The sequence below is a fragment of the Stegostoma tigrinum genome, chromosome 4 (genome assembly GCF_030684315.1).
Source record: "Stegostoma tigrinum isolate sSteTig4 chromosome 4, sSteTig4.hap1, whole genome shotgun sequence".
NCBI lineage: Eukaryota > Metazoa > Chordata > Chondrichthyes > Orectolobiformes > Stegostomatidae > Stegostoma > Stegostoma tigrinum.
The window spans coordinates 106,146,053-106,163,537 of record NC_081357.1 but is presented as its reverse complement, the minus strand read 5'-3'; the positions used below and the strand labels follow the sequence as shown (position 1 = coordinate 106,163,537).

Genomic DNA, 17,485 nt, shown 5'->3' with positions numbered 1-17,485 from the left:
CTTGAGGAATGAATGAGGTGGATGGCTGTCTCACGCTGCTGTTGCTTTTCAGTGATGAACAGGCCCGAGAATCCCAGCCAGCAATCAGTATCTCTACAAACTTACCAGTCAAAACAGAAAATTCATGGTTTCAGTCCAACACAGTGACCTGTTGTGTTTCCCTCTTGAATGTTCTCAATCAGTACTGAGACTTTGCTTTGCTAACTGCAATATACTGGGACAACCTGTCTTCATGTTCTCACTTCTTTGGCCTTTGACTGGCCTAATGCTGGTTAATAGAACAAAGGCACTCTGTTCAATACTGAAGTTACATTCTGCTCCAATCAATGAGACCTGAAATTTTGGCTACCAGACTGTTAAATGAACAGATCTGAAAGCTGGTGAGTGGGACGGTGACTCTTAGCATTGTTGAAGCTCATTACATGCAAATTGTGATCTGTTTGTACTTTCAAGATTGTTGCGAAAAAATTGCTACAGTGCATAGAATGACCATGTTAAAAATAAGTGTCTGTGAAGGAAGGGAACTTGACGCTGGTCACTAATGTATTTGTTATTTACCAGGTTTCACTTTGTGCTGTCAGGATTCAGTGAGTAAAGATTACAATGTATACTGAGCTATCAGTACGTTAATTCACAGGATATATTTATACACTATTATTTCTAAAACTTCAAAGACACAAACAGAGACCAATCATATGATATAAAATTGATTTGCTTTCTGTGTCTCCAACACATCTAAGTGATTTTTAGCACGTTTGTTGTATTTGACTGATTGTCTTGGATAGACATGTGACATTTCATTCATGATTTTAAATTATTGTCATTAATTCAATTGCAATGCTAAAGATTGTGTAAATACTTAAATAAAACCAAGCAAAGTCTTCAGTTCGTCGGAATGGCTCGCTAAGCTTGCTTTGTCAGCAGTTGCAGGAAAGATTTATCATTGCATTTCCTGTAATTGTATGTTGTCATATAGGAACTGAGTGCAGAGGAATAATGTATGGTACAATAAACTCTAGCTTTATTTTTGGATGGAATATTTGCAATTTTGAAAAATCCAAATGCAAAATTACCCTGGCATAGAACTTCAATTCAAAAATTCAACGCGTAGTGACTGCTTTCATGATATGGTTTAATTCTGATAGCCTTGATAACTCAGGGTGGGGACCGGAGGTTTGCGGTCTTGGGGAAGGGTGGTGGTTTTGCAAACAAGTATAAAGATTATTGACCATAGTACTCCGGAGGGATAGAAGCTGCAAGCATGAAAAGGATTGCCGATCAGACAATTTAGTTTTGAATATTTTGGTTGGATGGTTAGCATGGCTGCAGTAACAAACAGTACTTAAATGTCCTTCTTAATACAAATACATTCTGATTTCAGATTCCTTTTTAGAAAAACTGGAAAGTCTTTGGAATCTTAACAGGTTACCTTATTTTGGACAAATGCGAATTCTTAAGGTGTATCGTTATTCAAAACTATTTCTGAACTCATTATATGAAACTGCTTTATTTCCAAATGGATGTTACTTTTAGTTTTAAAACAAAACTTTGAATGGAGAGAGTGTTTGAAAGCTGAAATGTCTATTTGTGGACCTTTTGTGTACATTCAACCTTTTTCCACTCTGACTCTTGCTAACATCTACCAAGAGCTTGTTAAATTAACAGGATTTCTTCCAATGGGTCAAAAAACAGGTCAGCTGAGCTGTTGCCAATACCAATTAGCAGATTTACTTTGCAGAGAGAACCATTTGTTTAAATAAATCAGAGAATGCTTGATATTTCATACACGATATCGTTTGGCACTCCATACAGTGCATTTGAAAATGTATTAATCTCAAAACAGTATGTAAAATGGTGAGACATCTATTTGCTTCCAATTCAAATGTCACTTTTTTAAATCCAGTCACCAAGTCACCCTTTATTAACTCATGCATAGGAGAAGAAACTGACCCAGCTGGCACAGAACCAACTCCTAGAGTGAGCAAAACCCCTGACACTCCTATTTATTTTCTTTTTCCCTTTATTTCTCCACACTACCTCTGCACCCAAAGGGGGCCCAGCAGTAGTGCTTATATTTTCCACAAAATCACCCATGGCAGTGTGTATATACACATAGTGAAAAAGACACCATTGTATAAAGAATTTATTCTATATTTTCCACCACTAGGAAAGCACCTATGTGGCTAGTGAAACTTTAGCAAGCAAAATCTGATACAGGCAATGCCTCAAATTTCTTTTATTCTCTGAAGGAACTCCAAATAGTTATTCCCCTGAATATATGCAATTTTCCAATTGTTTAGCCAATTAAAAAAAATTTCATTTATAATATTGTATATAAAAACTGGAATTAAAGGACTGCTGCAAGTCCTGGGGCCCTTTTTTGGCTGGTGTTCTCTGAAGAGAATAAAATAAGTTCTGCTTTCTGTTTTATTTCTAATTCAAAGGGCAACACATGTTCTGCAAATTTTGTTGACAAACTAGTTACAATTATAATAGTAATAGCTATGGTTGGTACAGAAAGTTCTTCCTCTGGGCATTGAAGTTGGTGATTGCACTGACTTAATTAGCCTGACAAATATTTGAGAAACTGCCCACAGTTATTCACTACTGCTACATTGTTCTAAATCTCCAGAAACATGACTTGTTTGCTTTCTGTGAAGGAAACCTTTGATAAAGGTGCTTTTTGGGATTCTGGTTGGCAACATTTGATCATCCCATATGTCATAGGTTGGCAATTCCTTTATAACAGGCAGGATTACGAGTATGACAATAGTTACTTTGTACATGCTTCAATTACCATGCAAGGCACATAAGGTATATGGGTGTAAGCACTGAAAGTTTAAACTCTGCAAGAAATATTTAGCTGTTAAAACATAATTGCATAAATTAAAGGGACAGACCATGTGTCATTTTTATTGCCATGATTTTGTTTAGAACTTGTTATGGTTTTTGATTTTTGCAGTAGAATCAAGAACTAATTCAGTTAAACTTCTATATTGAACTCCTGTCGGATGTTAAATGTTCCTGTCACTTTTAGTACTACACAAAACTCTACATTTCTGTGGAGACTCTGTGGCAAGTCTATGACTCTATAACTGTATTTCTGACTGATCATATTTTTGCTGCTAAGAGCAGAAGACCTGATTATGACACATGTGTGGGAAAGCCTGTTTCCACCTGGCCATTTGGACTCCATACTGCAGCAATGTCTTATCCACAGTGTATCTTAATAATAATCTTAAGTTGTCTTGAAGGAAGGATAGGATCTCTGTAATTGTGAAGCTGAAAAATGATTTAAATACACAGACCTTTAAAAATGTGAAGAAGTCTGCCAATGTTAGCAAGTGCTAAAAATAATCTCAAGCTGTCAAGATCCCACAAACCTTTCTTAAAGAAAATCGCCTGCTTGTATTAATGAGGGTAGGTAAAACCTGTCCCAGCAGCGACAGTAGATGTTACTCTCTGTGAAAGGAAGGGTTGTCATTAAATTATTGCTAATGTTTGGCTGATATTCATCACATGCACCTCCATTTCCCACCCCCAAGCTGACAAACTAGCTTTTTCTGATGAAGGGTCTGGGCCCAAAACATCAGCTTTTGTGCTCCTTGGCCTGCTGTTATCATCCAGCTCCACACTTTGTTATCTTAAACTAGCTGAAATAACTGCACAGAGCACAGTAGCCCATCAACAAGTCACCCTTTACTTACATATGCATTGTGCACACATGCATATGCACGCCCGCCCACCAGCTCACTGTCAGTCCCTGAAGTGAGGAGATGCTGAATCTCCTGTTTATAACTGTCACCCAGGGCTCCCTTATTGACCCAGGTTAACAATCCCAATGAAGGATCTCATAGTCAATGGATGCACCTGGTTCCAGTCGCTACATTGGCTGAACAGTTCCAGCTGCTGTTCACAATGCATGACAATAGTCCCACCTGCTGCTAGGGAATACCAAGGGCAGCAGAATGAAGCTGTTAAGTGAGCACTGAAGGGCATTAATTGATAGTTAGATGCGAAAGTCAACCATGGACCGTTCTGACTCAAACTCAATTCTGGCAGAGACAGGAAGGCAGCAAATTTCAGGAACAGGTTTTTGGTTAAATGTCCCACCCACCTCAAAGCTCATCAGCAAACAAGATGATTCTACCTAAAAGTTCTGATTTTTTTTTAGCAACTGGATTTTCACTAAGTTCAGCAACCGTTCACAATGCTTTTGTTGCTTTTCATCATTGTGAATGGAGACTTTATGCAGTGCCTTGCTTGCCATTTCTCCAGAAGAAGAATCACCCACTGGGTCACTGGAGTTGCTCTGACAATCAGAACCCTGATTTCTGGAGAAGCCAAACATTTGCATCTGACTGTTAGTGTTGACAGAGAGGCATAGGATGGATGACAAAAGGCAGGCAGCCAGAGAATTTAACTCAAAATTTTATCCCCTTTAATTTTCATTAAATGGGCATCATGGAATCAAAACAGCTAGATGGAGTTAAGATATAAATTAGCAATTCAACATATCTGGTCCCATTAATATCGTAGATTTGTTTGGAACAGTAAATAAGCTGGAGAATTCAATTGTTATGATTTAATGCATTATTAATCCCCAGTATTCAAGAATAATGGAATAATTTTTGAACAAATTGGTATATTTCAGCAATAGACTGCTATCTCTTTGTATTACTCAGTTCCTCATCTATTTCAACTTCATTTTCCAGACAAGCTGTACATGGGACCGGGACAACTGTATCAGGATTTACAAAACCTCATGCATGATTTAAGTGTGATTGGCCAGATTACGCAGCTTGTTGGTACTTTAAAAGGAAATTATCAGGTATTGTAAAACTTTACCAGATTTATATTTAAAAATATAGTCATAGAGGTCTGCAGCACTGAAAAAAGACCATTTGGCCCATCGAGTCTGTGCCAGTCAAAAACAACCACCTAAAATCCCATTTCCCAGCAATTGGCCCATCACCTTCTATACCTCAGCATTGCAAGTGTACATCTAAATATTTCTCAAGAGTTATGAGAATTTCTGCCTCCATAAACCTTACAAGCAGTGAGTTCCAGATTGGCTCGAGATGATTTTATTTTCCTCACATCCCCTCTAAACTTCCTGTCCCTCACCTTAAATCTCTGTCCCCAGTCATTGATTCCCATCAAGGGGATACATTTCTTTCTATCTACCCTGACTGTGCGCCTCAATTTTGTACATCTCAATCATGCTCCCCTTCAGTCTGTTCTGCTCTAAGTAAAACAACCCCAGTTGATCCAGTCTTTCTTTGCAACTAAAATTCTCCAGCCCAGACAGTCTTCCTCTGTACTGTCTCCAGTACAATCACTACCTTTAATGTGGTTTCTAGACTGTACGTTATAATGTAACTATGATCAGGCCAACTTTTGTACAGTTCTGGCATAACCTCCCTGTTTTTAATCTCTATGCCTTGGCTAATAAAGAACAAAGAAAATTACAGCACAGGAACAGGCCCTTCGGCCCTCCAAGCCTGCGCCAATCGAGATCCTCTGTCTAACCTGTCATCTATTTTCTAACGGTCTGTGTCCATTTGCTCCCTGCCCATCCATGTACCTGTCCAAATATATCTTAAAAGACGCTAACGTGTCTGCGTCTACCACCTCCACTGGCAACGCGTTCCAGGCATCCACCACCCACTGTGTAAAGAACTTTCCATGCATATCTCCCTTAAACTTTCCTCCTCTCAATTTGAACTCATGACCCCAAGTAACTGAGTCCCCCACTCTGGGGGAAAAAGCTTCTTGCCATGCACCCTGTCTATACCCCTCATGATTTTGTAGACCTCAATCAGGTCCTCACTCAATCTCCGTCTTTCTAATGAAAATAATCTACTCAACCTCTCTTCATAGCTAGCACCCTCCATACCAGGCGATATCCTGGTGAACCTCCTCTGCACCCTCTCCAAAGCGTCCACATCTTTTTGGTAATGTGGCGACCAGAACTGTATGCAGTACTCTAAATGTGGCCAAACCAAAGTCTTATACAACTGTAATATGACCTGCCAACTCTTGTACTCAATACCCCGTCCAATGAAGGAAAGCATGCCGTAAGCCTTCTTGACCACCTTATTGACCTGCGTTGCCACCTTCAGGGAACAATGGACCTGAACACCCAGATCGCTCTGTTCATCTATTTTCCCCAGGACATTTCCATTTTCTGTATAGTTCGCCTTTGAATTAGATCTTCCAAAATGCATCACCTCACATTTGTCCGGATTGAACTCCATCTGCCATTTACCTGCCCAACTCTCCAGTCTATCTAGATTCTGCTGTGGTATCTGACAGTCCCCTTCACTATCTGCTACTCCACCAATCTTAGTGTCATCTGCAAACTTGCTGATCAGATCACTTATACCTTCCTCCAAATCATTTATGTATACCACAAACAACAGTGGTCCCAGCACAGATCCCTGTGGAACACCACTAGTCACAGGTCTCCAATTTGAGAAACTCCCTTCTACTTCTACTCTCTGTCTCCTTTTGCCTAGCCAGTTTTTAATCCATCTAGCTAGCACACCCTGGACCCCATGTGACTTCACTTTCTCCATCAACCTGCCATGGGGAACCTTATCAAACGCCTTGCAAAGTTGGAAGTCATTCGACACCAGGTTATAGTCCAACAGGTGTATTGGAAATCATAAGTTTTTGGAGTGCTGGTCCTTCATCCTCCTTCACCTGGTGAAGGAGCATTACTCCAAAAACTTGTGATTTCCAATAAACTTGTTGGACTATAACCTGGTGTCGTGTGACTTCTGACTTTGTCTATCCCAGTCCAACACCAACACCTTTACATCTCGGCTAATAAAGACATGTCCCATATGCCCTCATAAATATTTTATCAAACTTTCCTGCTACCTTAAGGGACCAGTCAACATACACACCAAGATACTCTTGATCCTCTGTGCTTCCTAGGGCCTTATCATTCATTGTGTATTCCCTTGTTTTATTTGTCCTGTCCTCACACTTATCCAAATTGAGTTGCATTTGCCACTGATCAGCCCATCTATATCCTCCCTTAATCTAAAGCTATCCTCCTCACTGCTTACCATCCCACCAATTTTCATATCGTACATAAACTTACTGATCAAAATATACATTTTTGCCAGGTGATATTGATTTGTAATAAGTAACAGATTATTAGCAACAATTAAAGTGCTTTTAAGAGATGCATTGATAATTTTAACTTTGAAGGAGAATGTAAAATGGGCAATCTTGATTCAATGCTCTTGATATTTCATTCCCCCAACTTCAATGCAGTTAAAATTAAGAGTCTCTACAACAAAGAACTATTAATACTGCTCACTTCACTCAATTTGCCAATGTGAAAGAGACTTGCATTGGTTGAATATATGTGTAGGAAACATGAAGTGATAGATTGAATTGATCTGACTATTGCTGTATATGTTAACGAGTAAAAATGTGACCCAAAATCTTTTTGTCTCATCATGCTTTTGTAGTTTGTACCTTTAAACTCGAATTACGTAACATCTAAATGTATAAACTTAAGCAAGTTAAAGTTACATGGAAAGCACCCTAAATTTCTCAAGCTTATGAGTGAAGAATCAAATGGATATCTGTTTATTATTCTCAGGGGTTGATATAGTTAGAGTTCAATCACAAGAGACTTGGTCTGCTTACAGAGTTAGTCATACAGCGTGGAAACAAACCCTTTGGTCCAACTCATCCATGCTGACCAGGTTTCCCAAACTAAACTAGTCTGATTTGTCTGCCATTTGATCTCTATCCATGCCCTCTACAAGAGGGCATCAGGTTAACCATCACTTTGTAAACATTCAGCATAACCTACCTATTTTGGCACTAAATCGCTCCATTTCTGAAGCCTCGTATCTGACATGCTTTGCTAACTGCTTTCTCAATGTGTATTTCTATTATCAGGTCTTTTGTGCTCGTACTCTGTATCGAGCTATTTACTCTACGTTGCTTCTGTCTATCTCACTTGCTAAATGTATCATTTTACTTCTCTGTATTATAGAGATATGTAACAAAGGAGTTTGTCACTCTGTAGTCCTGTAGCACTTGCACCCATATCTAAGGATGTTTGACTCATTGTGGAAGGTTTTTTGCAACTTCTACCCCCTATTTCCTGAGCATCTAGCCTAGTTGACTTATCCACTTTAAATATAATCACCATTCTGATCATTTTTCACTTTGCTCATTACTTCTGCCATTTCTGCTTCTTCCAATATTTTCTAACATCTCTCTTCCTTACTTGCCAGTGATATTCTGCCACAATTGTTACTATCTCTTTACAATTCTCATGCTGGTAGAAGATCTTTTGTCTTTTATGTTAACTACCGTTCTTTTCTTATACATTTTCTTTGCCCGTCTCATTTCCTTCTTCACTTTCCTTTCAACGTATTGTATTTTACTTAGTATATATCATATACCTGTTTTTTTTTAAGTTTCATCGTGTTCCATGTCATCCTCTTGACTTTGGTTTCCTTATCTTTCCTCCGTTTTGGATTTTACCCAGTCTGTACCTCAATCAACTCTTCCTTAAAGATCTTCCATTTTTTTTTTCTGCCAATATCCGGTTTAGTTTTGCCCTGGCTTGATTCACTTTTCCAATTTGGAAGTTCTATTTTACCTTGTTCATTGTTGTTTCCGTTACTAATCTGAATTTAATGTTACAAGTGCCTTACTCAAATATACCCCACCAACATTTGGTTCATGTTACTCGCCTCATTCCAGAGAACCAATGCCTCTTTCCTATTTGGACTGAGAATGTACAGCACAAGGAGATTCTGCTGAATGCATTTCAGAAATGTAATACTCCAGTTACATGAATAATGATTGGGATAACGTTAAAATCACCCAATGTCACCACTTTGTAGTTACTGCACAACATTCAGTGATTCTCTTCATGCAGATTGAAACATATACGGTGCTGAAAGAGTTAATGTTTTGAGTCCAGTGACCATTCTTCAGTAGAGTTCTAAAGAAGGATCACCTGGACCTGAAAAGTTGAATCTGCTTTCTCTCCACAGATGCTATCAGATTTTGAGTTTCTCCAACAATTTTTTGTTTTCATTCAGATTTCCAGCATCCACATTTCTTGGGTTTATTTTTGAGTTAGATGGATGGTTGATTGACAAGTGGTATGAGGTAGGGGGAGGGGGTTGCAGTCAGATCAGTCACTATCTTATTGAATGGTAGAGCAGGCATTAGGGCCCAAAATATCTACTTTGGATCCTAGTTCTTGTATTTATTCCTATATTTGTTGTCTCCCTCAATTTAATTGTCTTTAAACCACTCCCTTCCCATCAACCCTGGCATCAGGTCACATTTGACCAAATGTGCCATCAAAGAGCCCCAACAACACTGGAACCAATGGGTGTCAGTGAGGGAAAACTTTCCTCTGATTTGGAGTCATACCTTGCACAAAGGAAAGTGATAGTGATTGTTGGAGGTCTGCCTAAGGACAACACTACAGAGTTTCTCAGGGTGGTGTCCTAGGCCCAAATATCTTCAGTTGCTTCATCAATGGCCCTCCCACCATTGTTAGGCCAGAAGTGGAGATGTTGTGTCATGATTGGACTGTAGTCAGTTCCTCCGATACTAAAGCAGCCCATGTCCAAATGCAGCAAGACCTGGGCAGTATCTAGGCTTGGGATGAAAATTGGCTAGTAATATTCATACTGCACAAGACCCAGTAAATGACCTGTGAACTGAATAATTAAAAAAACCTTAATAATTGAACTGTGAACAGGATTCTGTAAAACTACAAAAGGACAGTGACAGATCGGTTGGAATGAGCAGACAAGTGATAGATGAAACTTTATGCAGAGGAATATGAAGTGGTGCTCAAGTTTTGTTAGAAAGAACAGACAATTTAAAATGAAATGTACAATTCTAAAGAAGCTGCAGGAGCAGAGGGATGTTGGTGCATAAATCATTGAGGCTGACAGAATGGATTAAGAGCACAGTTAATAAAGTGTACGGCATACTAGGCTTTATTCATAGACGCATGTACAACCGATAGGAGGTTCTGTTAAATTTCTGTGAAACATTACTAGGTCTCAACAAGAGTATCGTCAAGTATCAGGTACCACACTTCAGGAAAGACACAAAGACATTAGAGAAAGTGCAGAAAAGGATCAAGAGAACAGTTCCTGAATGAAGAACTTCAGTTATATGGATTGGAGATGTTAGGACTGTTAGTCCTTGGAGAGGAGAAAGTTGAAAGGATATTTGGTAGAGGTATTCAAAGTCATGAGGGATCTGGGCCGAGTAGATGGGCAACAAAACTGTTCTAACTGAAAGGATCAAGAACAAAAGGGGCACAGATTTAAGGTTTAAAAAAACACAAACAAACTCAACAGGCATATTAAATAGATCTTTCCATGCAGTGAGTGACTAAGGTCTGGAATGAGCTGCATGGGAATGTGATGGAGGTAGGTTCCGTTGTGATATTCAAGAAGGAATTTAACTTTTATCCGAAAAGGAAGGTTGTGCAAGGCCATGGGGAGAAGGCAGGGGAATGGCATTGAATAATTCTTACTGAGAGCTGGATCAGGCAAAGTGGCCACCTTCTGTGCTGCAATAATTTTGTGATTCAGTGGTCCCAGTCCTCTTACGTGTAACCTGTCCTTTTTTAATAGGTGCCCCTTTCTCCAGAATTGATCCTAATGCTTGAGAAAAGAGCATAAAATCCCAATAACTGTTGTCCATATGTTATTGCGCTGAACCAAACTACAGTTTATACCTCCTCCCCTTGCCTCTGCAGGGCATTTGTACCCTGGCATTTGGGAGGTAACACATTGGCATGGGACTCTGTGTAAGGCACAGAAATAACTGTCTTTCACCTTGATCGTGATTCCGACCCCACTCCATTTCTTTGCTGTTCCTTCCTGCCTCATCCTTTCCCTGTTGATGTCACCTACACCTTCATGCTGTCAACATTCCCAGCGATCTCCAATGCCGAAAACTGATTTTGAGAGTGGCACTCCCCCACCAAAACGTGTGCACCTTCTGCTCCTTTCTACTTTCAGGATGGTCACCCAACTACTGTTCTGAACTCTGAATGCCTGCAGAGTCAGTACCACTTGGAACATGAAATCAAGGAAGCGCCCATCCTGTCTGATACTGCACAGTGACTTCAGCTGCTCTTTGAGTTTGGAAATCCTGCACTTCTGCTCAAGCAGCTGGAAGCATTTTCTGCACCTGTGGTCCTTTAAAACACATGAAGCCTCCTGACGTTCTCATAAATCACAGGAATTACAATAGATTTTAGCTGCCCAACCATGATCTACAGAAAAGAAAATATCTTATTCTCTGATTCGCACTTTGTATATGCTATTAATTTTAAGTAATGTCCCTGGATTTGCACTCATGATTTTATTAATCCATTTACTGGTACAAATCTGTTACAAATTCTTACAGAATTTAAATCCAGCTGTGAGCCAGGATTGGACAGCAGGTCTTCAGAAACTCATATTTAAAAAGGAAGAAGAAATAAGGGCAGCAGATCGTTGCAGAATTCAACTGCAGCTTCCTGGAAAACCAGACAAGTTGGTATTGAGCAGATTCTAATATCAAACATGTAGGGATTCTGAAGGAATTGTGTGTTTGTGTATTTTTCAAATGGTGCCCAATTTTGCAACATTATCATTTTCTATAAAAATATGTTTTGTTTTGTTTTTTTTGAGATATGCTGATTATGGCCAACTTTTTTCATTGTCTACCACCCATTACCCACCTCAATTGCCCTTAAACTGGGTGGCTTGTGAGGCCGTTGCAAATAGTAATTAACCATGAACAACACTGCTGTGTGTGTGGAGTTGCATGTTAGCCAGACCAAATGAGGATAGCAGATTTCCTTCCCCAGAGAAACATTGGTGAACCGAATGGGTTATTTAACCTCAATCTCCCACTGTTTTATGATAAGCATTATTGACACTAGCTTTAACTTCCAGATATATTTAATGGGTTCAAGTTCCACAGATTCAAACTCATGTCCCAGAGCATTAGTTTAGACTTCAGGATTGTAGTGAAATTACCTCCCATCAAAGTTTTTTTGGAAAATGTCTTCCGGTCCATCGATTCTGGAATCTTTGTATTTTTAAAATTTGTTCCAATAGTCATTTTGATTCAAAATTTCCTTGTTCAATGTTGACATCTGCTTGAACTTGCACCATTTGAAATTCAGTTTTACATTAAGATAATCTGGAAGTTGGTCTGAGACATTTTGGTACATTTTCTCGAAGAGTTGGACTGTGACTATACCACAGATGTATGACATAGGTGTAAGAATCCTTCTAACTATTTTACCTTTTTCTTTTGGAATAGCACTTATATCTTCAAATGCATTAAGTATTTTTTTTGTTAATCAATCAATATATGTGAAGTTTACTCTCTTGTTTTAATTATGTGAGGAAGTCCAAGGAGATGGATTTGAAGCTCTAGTGCTCAAAAACTATGAAGGTTTAAATTCTTCAGTGATGGTGTACGTTTTTATTTTACACCACTTCTCATTTCTGTTCTGTTGCATGAAAGTAAAAATGCTGCAGTGCCCGTTGCAGAATCTGCAGTGATGCTACCCCACAGTGTCAAGAAGAGGAGCAGAGAAGGGATCAATGATGAAATCTTTTAAAAAAATGAAATAATTCATGAGTGACCCCATTTTAGGGTTGATGTATGTGCAGATATATCTTCACATTGTCTCTTTAACCTTAAGTTTATATATTTTTATACCTCTGCCTTTGTAAAGCCCTCTTTAATGTGACCAGTTTAAGACAATATTTGGAAGCATCGATCATATAAATAGAGATAAGCTTTTTGCATGTTTGGAATGGCCCGTGCTATTGATATTTAAAGGAGTAATCCAGTACTGCTGGGGCAAAAAGCAAGTGTAGAATAGATTTCATGATATATGTTTCAAATCGCAGACAGCAATCTCAAGACCACATGATGTGTGCAAAGGCAATACTCTTCAGCGTGCTGAGCTAAGATGCATCTTGTCATAGAGCACACCTTGTGCCTTACTATATAGATATCATATGTAAGTGATATTTAATGCATCTTCGATAATGAAATGTGAGGCTGGATGAACACAGCAGGCCGAGCAGCATCTCAGGAGCACAAAAGCTGATATTTCGGGCCTAGACCCTTCATCAGAGAGTGGGATGGGGTGAGCGTTCTGGAATAAATAGGGAGAGAGGGGGAGGCGGACCGAAGATGGAGAGAAAAGAAGATAGGTGGAGAGGAGAGTATAGGTGGGGAGGTAGGGAGGGGATAGGTCAGTCCAGGGAAGACGGACAGGTCAAGGAGGTGGGATGAGGTTGGTAGGTAGGAGATGGAGGTGTGGCTTGGGGTGGGAGGAAGGGATGGGTGAGATGAAGAACAGGTTAGGGAGGCAGAGACAGGTTGGACTGGTTATGGGATGCAGTGGGTGGAGGGGAAGAGCTGGGCTGGTTGTGTGGTGCAGTGGGGGGAGGGGACGAACTGGGCTGGTTTTAGGATGTGGTGGGGGAAGGGGAGATTTTGAAGCTGGTAAAGTCCACATTGATACCATTGGGCTGCAGGGTTCCCAAGTGGAATATGAGTTGCTGTTCCTGCAACCTTCGGGTGGCATCATTGTGGCACTGCAGGAGGCCCATGATGGACATGTCATCTAAAGATTGGGAGGGGGAGTTGAAATGTTTTGCGACTGGGAGGTGCAGATGTTTATTGCGTACCGAGCGGAGGTGTTCTGCAAAGCGGTCCCCAAGCCTCCGCTTGGTTTCCCCAATGTAGAGGAAGCCACACCGGGTACAGTGGATGCAGTATACCACATTGGCAGATGTGCAGGTGAACCTCTGCTTAATGTGGAAAGTCATCTTGGGGCCTGGGATAGGGGTGAGGGAGGAGGTGTGGGGGCAAGTGTAGCATTTCCTGCGGTTGCAGGGGAAGGTGCCGGGTGTGGTGGGGTTGGAGGGCAGTGTGGAGCGAACAAGGGAGTCACGGAGAGAGTGGTCTCTCCGGAAAGCAGACAGGGGTGGGGATGGAAAAATGTCTTGGGTGGTGGGGTCGGATTGTAGATGGTGGAAGTGTCGGAGGATGATGCGTTGTATGCGGAGGTTGGTGGGGTGGTGTGTGAGAACGAGGGGGATCCTCTTGGGGCGGTTGTGGCGGGGGCGGGGTGTGAGGGATGTGTTGCAGGAAATGCGGGAGATGCGGTCAAGGGCGTTCTCGACCACTGTGGGGGGAAAGCTGCAGTCCTTGAAGAACTTGGACAAAAGACCACTTTGCAGAACACTTCCGCTCGGTTCGCAATAAACAACTGCACCTCCCAGTTGCAAACCATTTCCACTCCCCCTCCCATTCTTTAGATAACATGTCCGTCATGGGCCTCCTGCAGTGCCACAATGATGCCATCCGAAGGTTGCAGGAACAGCAACTCATATTCCACTTGGGAACCCTGCAGCCCAATGGTATCAATGTGGACTTCACCAGCTTCAAAATCTCCCCTTCCCCCACCGCACCCTAAAACCAGCCCAGTTCATCCCCTCCCCCCACTGCACCACACAACCAGCCCAGCTCTTCCCCTCCACCCACTGCATCCCATAACCAGTCCAACCTGTCTCTGCCTCCCTAACCGGTTCTTCCTCTCACCCACCCCTTCCTCCTGCCCCAAGCCACACCTCCATCTCCTACCTACCAACCTCATCCCACCTCCTTGACCTGTCCGTCTTCCCTGGACTGACCTATCCCCTCCCTACCTCCCCACCTATACTCTCCTCTCCACCTATCTTCTTTTCTCTCCATCTTCGGTCCGCCTCCCCCTCTCTCCCTATTTATTCCAGAACCCTCACCCCATCCCCCTCTCTGATGAAGGGTCTAGGCCCGAAACGTCAGCTTTTGTGCTCCTGAGATGCTGCTGGGCCTGCTGTGTTCGTCCAGCCTCACATTTTATTATCTTGGATTCTCCAGCATCTGCAGTTTCCATTATCATTGAATGCATCTTCCATTGTTAACGGATGTTCAAAGTTACTATTTTAAATTAAGGTACCATATTCAATCATTTATTATTCTAACCTTTTCAACAATTTTGAAATGGAGTTGACACCACTTTGAAATAAAAGTTTTAAAAGTCTGATGTGTTTGTTTTCCCCCCAGATCTGGAAGGCCTTCCTTTTTTACAGCAGTATTTAATACATTTACTCCAACAAGCAAACTCTCCTGGATGAGTAGTTTACAAATGGCCAAATTGTCCCTTGGTAAGTTTTCTTTAGCAGAATATGTGCATTGATCACTGGTTAAGTGTTTCTTTCACCCTCTGCTGATACTTTTGCTTTTACAGTTAATATCAAACTCCACACTTTAAAACGTAAATATCTCCATATGAGGAATAATAGACAGGAGACGGCCACTGGGCAAAATACTTGTCTTTGAGACTTCAGAATTAGAAAGTCATTCCTTCTTAATTAGAAGCGTGTGTATTGAATAACTGGCCTTTATGAAGTATCCAAATGAGTGAATATTATGTCTCTGACAGTTCAATTATAAATAGATCTCAGAATATTTGTTTTTATAAAGTAACTATTCAATTTTACTTCTGTTCGTTTTCTTCCTTGAAATAGGGGATGAGAACCAGCTGGGTTGGTTTTGTGCAGAGGATGATGGGAAACAGGTAAAGCGCCAAAAGCACCCACTACTTGTCAAGCACATGCCTGTGATGATGTCAAAACTGCAGGAGTTCAAGGTGAGAGTTACAAATATCATTTTAATAATGATTATCTGACTCCAGCTACTGTTTGGTTTTTCATTTCCATATCAATCAAATCCTGTTTAATGCCCCAAAGAAATTATATTTTTGAGGCCCTGCAGTCAGTTTGTGAAATGTTATTGACGCCAAGCCTTACAACTAGGTCAAACTTATTGAATTTGAGTACAGTGAGTAAGCAGTATTAACAGATCAACTATGCTTAGTTTTTAAGCGCCATCTAATATATTACTAATTACTAAGTGCTGGATTCAGAATCCTCTGGTTCTGAGATCACATGTGCAGGTTATTAGTTTCTACTTTGACTCTGTAACAGAATCTGTGTTCCACTGTCACAACCAAGTGTGTTCTCTAAGGCAGTGGTAATAAATAGATAACAAAACAGATTGATTTACAGTGCCTTGGAGAACTCAACCTGTCTGTAAGGCCCAGGATTCTTCCCACAATTCTGTAGATAATCATGTAAGCTGTTGATCTAATAAATTCAACTGTATTACACTAGAAATAAGATCTTAATTAATGTGCATTGATGAACAATGTGACTTTACATCTTAAATTTCAGAGGCCTCTGTTCAAACTTGGGGAGCCGTAACCCTTAGCAACATACAAGTTGTACTCAAACTCTCTGTTTAGGGCAATGAGATGTGTCCCTCCTAGGGAAGGAGCAAGCACATCAAAAAGGAAAGCTTTTTTTTAATCTGAATCTCCGTATGGTTTGATTTGGAGGCAAGTAGTCTGTACTGGGTGATTTGTGCAGTCAACTGCCTTGAATGAAAAGGCCATTGGAACAATGCTGCCAATTACTAATGCCTAATTCGTGTAATGCCAAAGATCTGTTTTACTCCTTGGGGTGCTAGAACCTGGACATACCTGAGCAATCGTAGAGCAAGGAATGTGCTTGCTGATAAAGATAGAGATTGTGTTTGAATACAATTCTGCTGGTGCTGATGGCCCAGAGCACCTCATGCAAGCTCAGTTTTGAGGTGCTAGCTTGTCCGTCCCATTCAGCGCACTAATAGTGCCAAACAACATAATGGATGTTATTGTCAGTGCATTCTTTGCTTTTGTTTCACATTTCCAGCATCTACAGTTTTATCTCTTTTTTTTTACCCATGTCCTCCTTAAGTGTAATCAGCAGCTGGAGTGTTTATTGTATGTTTTAAAAGTTGCTCAATGAACAGACATTGTGCTGCTGAAACTACAGCTCCTGTTAGCATTAAAAAAAGTCATATTTAGAAGTCATTTGGTGGATCCATTTAATATGCCTTTGTAGTTGTGCCAGAGTAGTTCTTTTACATAACTTTTTGCATGTATCATGTCCCATATTTGCTTGTTTGACTGAAGGATTTGCTTCCTTGCCTGATGTATGGAAGTTGCATTAATAATGAAAGACACTACCACATTTCATCGAATATTGGGCATCTGCTGTGTGCTTTTCCTGGTCTGGATCCAAAAGGTTTCCTTACACGTTCAGTAACAAAAGATTGCTCTCACCATAAGCTGGAAACTATGAAGTAATTCTGCTAACATCAACTTCACTTTGAGTTTCCTCATTTTGGATTGCTGCTTGAAGTAACCAAAAAGTACTCTCTCGCTTTGTAAATTGTCTAATGGGAAACATAGCACTTAGTGAGGGTATGCCAACAGATTATCCCCATTCTGTGCAGGTCATGCTCATAATATCAGTAGGCACGGTGATAATTCACCTCGATGACTAATGATTGGATT

At 40.5% G+C, this 17,485-nt stretch overlaps 1 protein-coding gene across 3 annotated transcripts in view; it reads left to right on the top strand.

Moving 5' to 3' along the window:
- arhgef10 (Rho guanine nucleotide exchange factor (GEF) 10) overlaps nucleotides 1–17,485 on the top strand; it is a 271,880-nt gene that overhangs the window by 159,917 nt on the left and 94,478 nt on the right. For all 3 annotated transcript variants that reach the window (XM_048530741.2, XM_048530739.2, XM_048530740.2), the window contains 4 exons: nucleotides 4,716–4,831; nucleotides 11,437–11,564; nucleotides 15,151–15,251; nucleotides 15,615–15,736. In XM_048530741.2, the coding sequence (XP_048386698.1) occupies nucleotides 4,716–4,831; nucleotides 11,437–11,564; nucleotides 15,151–15,251; nucleotides 15,615–15,736 (467 nt within the window). The remainder of the gene's footprint in view (nucleotides 1–4,715; nucleotides 4,832–11,436; nucleotides 11,565–15,150; nucleotides 15,252–15,614; nucleotides 15,737–17,485) is intronic.